The following is an 8,678-nucleotide window of genomic DNA, read 5'->3' as shown; positions in this document are numbered from 1 at the left end:
GCTGCTGCCCTAACCTCTGCGCCGGTGTTTCTCAGCATGGCCAGTTAACAGACCTCTGAGATGTTTCTGTGGAAGCTCCCCCACACTCCCTGTGGTGTAGGGTGTACGTATTTCACAGACCTCAGAAGCCCCCCAAGATCTCTCGAGTGCTGGTGTAAAGCATGACCCAGCAGCCTGACTTGATGATGAGGAAAACTGATTTAGTGGTGCATGTGGCAGTGGCACCAGTCCAGACCCTTCCTTCAGCTGCTGTAAATATAGTTCCCAAAATGGATGAGTAGGAAGAGCATGGGACTGTAGTGGGTGAGAGGGAAAAGTTATTTGGATTTTGGACAAAACTGTGAAGTAGGAGCTCATGTGGAGCTGTTGCCCTGTTCAGGCATCATCTGGGCTGCTGAGGGTTAGAAGCGGGTAGATAACTCGCTTCAGTGTCCCAGTGAGCACAGCTTCACCAGGGGTCCCTGGAGGGACTTGATGGGTGATACTGGGGTGGCCAAACGGGCCACCCCCATCTCTCCCGTGACCATTGCAAGGTTCTAGCAGCAGAGCAGCCAGGCTGTGTGGAAAACCTTCCACCTTCAATCCTAAATATCAGAGATCACTCTAAAGCGAGAAGCCCCACGAGAAAGGCAGCTGGACGATTGCATACCCAGGACAGAACGCCGGGGTTTTCCCTTGTTCCCCAGGAGAATCTTGCTGACACTCCTCAGACGGGTATTTTTAACACTGCCTTTGCCAGCTGGGCTGTGCCTCAGACACGGGATGGGCACTGCTCTCCTTATGGTGTTTCAGTGGGCAGCTACAGGGCAAGGGGAGGGCTTTGCCTGGCTGCAGCTAAACAGCTGGTGCTGGAGTCTCGAACCTCCCACGGGCATTGAGCAACCAGGACAGGCCCTGTGGAGCAGACGAGGTGGCTGTGCCGGGCACTGCCGACTGTCTGGGCCCCGCTCCCTGACCCCAATGGCTCTGCACGGGCGCTTTCCTCATCAGACCTCCCTTGCTTTAGGAGCTGGGCCATGAAAGGCCAGGATTTCCCGTGAGGGACGAGCCATCTGGGAAATCACTGCCATTGTTAAAATAATAAACGAGGAAAAGGAGACAAACGTCGATGCACTAAGCAGAAAGTGCCTTCAGGCGACACATCTTTGCCAGAAGCAATTTGGGGAGTGAAGGAGAGGGGGAGAGACGGTATTACCCAGGAAAGCTGGGGGTCCCCCAGCCTGTACATGCCCAGATCTCGCAGCTCTGCCAGCAGCTCTTTCGTGGATCAGCCTCTGAGCCTTCTTGCCATCTGCTCCATAACTGCAGGGTTTGGCGGCTCTGCCCGCGCGCCAGCCTCCCACTGTGGCTCCTAACAGCCCCAGAAAGTGCTGCCTCCCTGTAAATGCAGGAGCGCGCTTTGGGGCTTCTGTCCTGCTCCCAGCGTTTGGGTACAAGGTCCTTGGCACTGGCTCTCAGGTTTTCAGGTCGCTTGCACTCAGGGTCCATGTCCCTCCTCAGGAAGGACTTTCTCAGGCAGTGAGTGATGAAGCCATCTCCAGACACCCCCCCTCCCTGGCAGGAGTTACCTGTGACCATGTTCTTTGTCTAAAGGAAGGGCCATCGCCCCCTGACCACTGAAGAGCTCTAGGGAACAGCGGTCAGCTCCAGCTAACGTTCGATGTGCCAGTTGAGGGTTAATAGCTTGGTGTTACCTTGCTAAGCCATCGCTGGACTTGCTTTCTTCAAAGAAATATCGAAGAGCTTATTCTGCAGGGTCTAAGGTGTCCGGCTGCCTCCAGAGGATGTCAGCAGATCTCAGCTCTTCCCAAATATCTTACAGCCACGCAGGAGCAGCCCCTGTGCAGGGGGTCTAACTTGAGTCATTCCCATGAGTCCCACGAGCTTTGCTCTTACACTGGGAGAACATGCTCCTTTGTGGAGGAGGGAGCAGCAGTGCCTTCCTCGGGCTGCAGAGCTCCTCGCTGGCAGCGGGCAGCTGCCATGGCTGGAGGGCTGCTGCCAGTGAGGCAGATGCTGGGGAAAAGAGAGGGATTCATAGAAAACTGCTTTACAGATGGCTTTGGGCAATTGCCCAGATTGCTTTACAGAGTCTTACTCCTCAAAAGATGTGAGCGAGGAGCGGGATTTTAGCAGAGGAGAAGATGGTGTGGAGTGAGAAAGAAGAGAGGTGCAGCAGAGGGAGGAGAGAGGTGCAGTCTCATGTACACTAGTTCCGAAATGGGCAGCCTGTGTTTGTCCCCAGTGTGACTCCACTGATGTTCTGGGGTTAAGTCACAGATGTGTGATGTGTAGGTGGCCTCAAAACACTGCTGAGCACTTTCCTTCCCAACTAAAATGGTTTAGTTTGCCTTCCGAAGGGGAACCATAAGCACACACACCAGTGCTCATCCCTTACCCTTTCTAGCTGTGTGTGGGAGAAGGTGTAAAGAGGAAGGCTCGGGTTTTCAGAGGGATGACAAGATTTTGGGTTTCACATGGCATAACTTAGCAAGCTGCAGTGTAAGAGGTGTCCATTTACAAAGTCTTTAATGGAAATGTTAAATAAAACTGCATTTCCCTGTGTTTATCACAAGACAGGAGCAGCAGCGTGGCCCGTTAGTGCTGATACACAGCAGCTGCCCAAAATGTTAATACTGCATTTCTGAGCTGCTACATCATCTCAGCACAAGTGAATGAGAGCAGAGGATACGCTTGTCCGCAGACATTGCCCCATGAGCCCAGAGGGGATGGCAGGAGAGATTCGCAGCTTCAAATTATCCAGCCCAGCTCTGTGGTCTGAAGCACAAGACCAAGTCTCTTCAAAAGGTTAATTTTTCTTCCACCCACGTCCATTAGTCCTGATTTGCACTGACATAAAGAAAAACCACATCGGTTTCTGCGACTGCACGCAGGAATCCTGTGCTGACCATTCTAATTCCAGTCTCCAGTTTCGGCGCAACTGAGGAATAAAATATATGAATCACAGAAGACAAACAGGATTTGAAGTACTCTTTTCCTTTTAAACCACCCTGTGTTTGCATTGGCAATAGTTCTGGCGATGGGAGTGTGCTACCTTCGGGCATCAAGTGATCAGTCATCCAGAAGCAGGTGCCACAGAAAAACCAAGACCTACGTGCTCGTGAGTGCCGAGGCTGACTGGTGCTCACTTCTGGTTTGGACTACCTGGCTCTGCTTGGGTAAAAGCCAGAGCTGCAGAGAACAGGCAAAACTACTGAATTCACGCCTGCGTATTGAATTCATTCCTTGCACACTTCTGCACTCATGCCTGTGTGCGTACACACATCTACAGCTGTAAAACCAACACCAGCTTCCCTTCGCGGCTGAAGCAGGCTACAGGCTTGGAAAACAAGAACCATAAAATAGGCGAGGTGGGAGGGACCTCTGGAGGTCATCTCATCTAAAAAGTTATCTCCAAGGGTATCTCAGGTTGCTCAGGGCTGTGTTCTGTCGAGTTCTGAAAATCTCCAGTGATGGAGACTTCTCAGCCTCTTTGGGTGCCTGTTTTCATAGGTTTGGCTGCTGCCGTTTTGGCTTTTCCCCCTTAATTCCGGTTGCACTTTGCCTTGTGGAGGGTTGTGTCTGTTGCCTCTTGCCCTTTTACCGTGTACCTCCACGAGGAGTCGGGCTCTGTCCTCTCTATAACACCTTTTCAGATGGAGGAATACCGCAGTTAGGTCCTCCCTTTGCCTTCTCTTCCCAGACTTGACAAATGCAGCCTCCCTGTGTGCACCCGACGCTCCAGCCCTGTAACCATCTCGGTGACCCCCTGCTAGACCCTTCCCAGTTTGTCTCTGCCTCTCTCATTTTGCAATGAAGGGAAACTGGGCACTACACTTCACACATGGCACAAACAGAGGGAAATAATCACTTCCCTCAACCCGAGGCCTCTCCTCCTGCGAACGGAACCAAGTGCACAGCGAGCCTTACGCTGCTCACTTACGGTCACGTCGTGGCCGACCAGGCTCCCAAGGCATTTCTGCGGAGCTGCAGCCAGCTGGGCCCCTGCCCGTGGTCATGCTTGGGATTCTTCAGGGTTCCTGGCTGCAGGTGAAAGTACACCGAAATGTCCGGCTGTGGCAGAGGCCAGGACAGTTGCACTCCATGTTTAGATGATTGCCTCTTCTCTTGACTGTCAGATATTGCTCTATCAGGTGACCAAGCCCAGAACTGTCTCTGCTGAGACAGCAAAATTACGCAGATGTGAAAGAAGGATAAACGAGAGCCTGAGGGTCTGGTGCTGGCAATGCTCCAGGACCTCCTGAAACATTTGTCATGCATTAGGAAGCTCGAGGAGGGGACAAGCGATGAAAAGGCTCCTGCTGACAGAGGCTGTCCACAGCAAGGCTCCCCCCGGGCTAACATCTGCGCTGCTGGCAGAGCCCAGTGAGGATGAGGCTAACGTGGGACATCCTGAGATCATACAGTGCGGCAAAGGCTCTGGTGCTCGCAAGGCTTCCGTACTAATGAGAGGTCAGGGGGTGCTGTTTGTGTTTGAAACCAAGTTCTTAGCAACAAAGAGCTCCCAAGTTTCGCTGAAGTTTACTTGGAGTTTTTGAGCTGCTTTGTAATGAAGACTCCAGTGTGTGTGGAAAGCCAAGGAGAAGGACTAGAGAGGGCAGCTTCGAGGTTCGTTCACCCTGGTAACGATGAGCAGAGGCATCATACAGATGAAGAGAAAAGGAAAAGGTCAGCGATAAAGATGGAGATGACTTAACAAGTCTCTCATTTCCTTGTAAGGCAAAAATAAAAAGGCACATGATGGAACTGAAAGATGATATGTTTAAATGAGAAAAAGTATTTTTGTACCAAAGCTGTGCTCGTTTTGTGGAAGTGATGGCTGAGGGCACTGGCAGGAGCTCAGCCAGCAGCAAAGATAATGAGCAAAACAAGAACCAGATGTCAATCCGTGCAGTGAAGTCATGAGCTGATACAGGCAGCTGGAATTATAGCTGAAAAAGGTGAGCTGCCCTCGGTCAAGGAGGTTGAACAGCAGAGTCTGGGCTGCTGCCCCTCTGCTGAGTGACGCATCCCAGGAACGCGAACGCACAGGGACTAGGAAGATAATAAATTATCAAGTGTTAATGCACTGCAGGTCATACCTGCTTTGTGGGGCAGGTTGGCGAGAACACCCCTGCTGCCCTGCTCTTCCACCCACCAGGCTCCTGCTCGGGCATAGCCTCATGTTTTACTGGGTGTGTTGTTTGGTGAGAGGACAGCTTCTCGTTCGTTCCAAAGACACAAATGCAGGCTGCTTGTCTGCCTGAAGTAAAACCATCGATCAGTACTCATGCTGCAAAGCCTCTGGATGGGGTAAATCCCGCCCAGCCTGAGCTGTGCTCAGGTGAACGTGCCTGTGTAATATTATACATCCCTTGAAGCAGGGTGGTGGCTTTAGAAATCAGGATGAGTGACTGTCTGGCTCAGGCTTCTCTTCTGCCAGACCAAAATCCTTTGGAGTCTGGGGATGGCACTCTCCAGGGAAGGGCACAGGGCTGTGGAGGTGTCGCTAACTCATCCCATCCTTCCCAGGGCAAGCGGATCGTCAGTGAGAAACGCCCCGAGTGCTTCTCCAGCCCGGGCAGAGTGCCAGACCTGAGCGAGGAGGAGACGGACCATTTGGTGGCGTTCCGCCGGGGCAGGAGGATGCAGATTGCCATCACCATGGATAACAAGGAAAAAGTAAGTGCATTGCGAATGGCTGGACTGCAGCATGCCAGGGGCATCCACGGGCACAAGGAGGGCCATGGCGACAGGTTAGGAGCCAGCCCAGCAACAGGCCGTTGGGAGAGGATGTGTATTAATAGTGTGGAGCTTATCACTGTAGAACCCTCTGGCCTCCATGGCTGTGAGGGAGGAAAGGCCACAGTCCCTCCCCCTCTCTGTGACCCTAGCTGGAGCCAGCGGCTCTCAAACATCCTGCGCCCACAAGAAATCCCAGAAGCTGTTTTGGGAGGATTGATGGAAGCACTGCCAGATGTGGGGCATGAATCTCACCTCCTGTCTCTTACCAGCTTCGGTTTGGGGTCACGCAGCAGGTTGAGCTGGGAGCACTGTCCTCTTGACTCACTGCACGGCGTAACTGGTAACAGGGCTGGGCAATATCTGCTTCTGAGCCCGAGTCCTGCTGCGCCTGGCCGGAACCTCCTGGGTGAGCTGGCTGAACTTTGTTAATCTTTCAGACATATTTCAAATACTTCTTCACAAATACCTTCCTCGCATGCAGCCACGTGATATTTTCCTACTGGGGAGTTTGCGCAGAGAAGTAAGAATGCCTGCAGCAAACGGGGTCAGCTGGGACCGGGAGGGAAAACAACACTTGGGGGAGCTGCCAAACGCACCCAGGAATGCTGGGTGCACCCTCTCTGGGACAGCAGCCAACCATCTGCTGACTGCCCACGTTCATCTGCAGCTTCTGCTCCTCCCCAGAGCTCACCTAGGCTCTGGAAGCCCATGGGCTCCTTTCTCCTGGCTGCCAAGCAGTGTTTTGAATGTCGTAACCTCACACAGGCTGCCAGAGTGAGCCAGTGGTGACTGCCCCTTCACCAGGGGATGACATGGCAGATGTTTCAGTCTGGGCATCCCCAGCACACTCAGACACGATGGCAGTGACCTGACCCTGCCTGTGCTGTGGCTCTCCTTGATGCAGTTCTGTGACGTGCGGAGCAAGTGCCTCCGCTGCTGCTCTTGCGGGGCTTGTTTAACCGCCTGTCTCTGAGGCCAGCCAGGCTGGGACTGTGCTGGGAGAGGGCGGCAGGAGGAGTGCCTAGGTTTTGGCTTCAGCCCTGACCCCGGCTTTGAGCGCATGGACAGCCCTGGAAGTGGTAATTGTCTCTCACCTGCTCTCGTTATGGAACGTGGATTCCGAGGCCGCGGGCCCACGCGGTGGTTTTGGCGATGCCCAAAGCAGGCCTGCAGCTGCGCTGGCTGAGCCCTGTCTGCTCACACCTTCCTTCATGAAGGTCTGATGCTGGGACTTGTAGGCCGGTGAAGAGGGCATGAAGACCCTAATGCCGGTCAGGTTTGATTCGGTGACTCCACAGAGGTTGGTGCGTAGGTCTTGCTCCTGCTACCTTCAGCTCCCATTTATCTAAGTTCATTCATTCAAATTAATTCTCGATGAACGCAATTGCCTCCACAGGGGAGTGCCAGGAGCTCACATAACTGTCAGCCCTCCTTTCCTCAAGTGCACACAGCCACTGCGATCTCCATCATGCAGCTTGGGCTGGGAGGTCAGCCTGACAATCCCCCGGAGTCAGACAGCTCTGTGCTGCTCCTCCTCAGACACCAAAGTTCATTTAAAGCCTTCCCTTTATTCCCTGTTGCCCGGCTGCCCAGCTGGCAGAGGCTGGGACTGAAGCAGCAGCGGGCTGTGAGGGGGACCCACTCCATGCTGATGAGAGCTGCCAGGGCTGATATCCGCAGGAGGGTTGTGCAGAGCCACTCGGTGCCTTCAGGCCTTGGCTGAACGAGGGAAGGATCTCTGTCAGGAGCACGGGAAAGCCGCAGGGGCTTCATCTGACCCTAGCTATCGAATAACACCACCGAGGAGCAGTCTGTGCCCTCAGCAGCACTTCAGACTGAAAAGCAAGATGGGTTTTGCTTGATCGCCTGCTATTCTGGTGGGACAGGAGCCTGGCTCAGGAGCAGTCCTGGGCTAACGTCACCAGCAGGACCCACGATAGCATCATGCTTCTTGCTGGCACGGAGAAATCATCCTCTGCTTTCTGTTCCTGAGCTTTGAAGCAAACCTCCCCCAGTCTCGTGGCAGCTCGGAGGGAGCAGGATGGAGCTTGCTGCTCCCTGGCTGCTCTCGCAGCCCGCCCGGGAGGCAGGGAGCAAGGATGGGGGGTGCCACGGGGCACGGCTGGGAAACTGGGGGGCCAGAAGAGTGTGTTAGTGAGCTTATTTTAAAAGCGCGCTGTGGTTGTCCTTTGGGTTCCTCTTATAATTTAGAAAGAGATGGAAGTGTTTGAAACTCTGGTTTCCGATGCCTGATACTAGCTGGGTATCAGAGTCCAGCTGAGCTCAGGGGATATCCTTGTTCCTGGTGATTTCCTGAGGCTGCTCAGGCCCTGCTCCACCCCTGGTTAACAGAGGTATCTTCATATCCCCATTTCAATTGTGTAACTTCAGGGAGCAGCTACCAGAGCCCGGACAAAAGCCGGCTCGCAGCACAGGCCCTTTACAACGTGACAAACCGTGGCTGCGTGAGTGAAACGGCTGGATTTCACGGTCACCTCCGCAAGCTGCTTTCTCCCCTCTGCGCTTGGCCAGCCTTCTCCCGGGATCAGTGACAGAAGCAGATGGGGCTGAAGTGACAGGTCACGTTGGCGTCTCGCACATCACACCAGCCTGGGCTGTTGAGCGCAGGGAGATTTGGTCTGGCCCACCCTGTCACGTCAGCTGTTCCCAAGCTGCGTTAAGGATTAGTGTTTCAGACGAGTCCTTTCTTTCTGATAGCGATAGCGCTTGATAAATTGGAACCAGGCAACCATCTGAGGTGCTGTGCCCCAGAGTGCTGTGTTCCTCCGAGAGGCACTGGAAGACTGCGGTGCAGAGAGCGGGTCAGAGGCAGTGACACCAGCACCGGGGTATGAAACCCCTCTTGAACCACGCCAGCCCGCAGAGCTCAGAGTGTGGCTGGGGAGCGGTGTGGAAATGGAAGACAAAACTAA

The 8,678-nt window shown here is 53.9% G+C and overlaps 1 protein-coding gene across 1 annotated transcript in view; it reads left to right on the top strand.

Moving 5' to 3' along the window:
• The window catches only part of LOC104489444 (uncharacterized protein C15orf52-like), a gene marked incomplete at its 5' end in the record, with an annotated part of 28,236 nt that overhangs the window by 4,586 nt on the left and 14,972 nt on the right, over window positions 1–8,678 (top strand). Inside the window, one exon of the mRNA XM_010131612.1 lies at window positions 5,533–5,682. Coding sequence (XP_010129914.1) covers window positions 5,533–5,682 — 150 coding nt within the window. The remainder of the gene's footprint in view (window positions 1–5,532; window positions 5,683–8,678) is intronic.

This window comes from Buceros rhinoceros, unplaced genomic scaffold (genome assembly GCF_000710305.1).
Source record: "Buceros rhinoceros silvestris isolate BGI_N320 unplaced genomic scaffold, ASM71030v1 scaffold4250, whole genome shotgun sequence".
Taxonomy (NCBI): Eukaryota; Metazoa; Chordata; class Aves; order Bucerotiformes; family Bucerotidae; genus Buceros; species Buceros rhinoceros.
The sequence above is the reverse complement of the archived record's forward strand: the minus strand, read 5'-3'. Positions and strand labels throughout refer to the sequence as shown.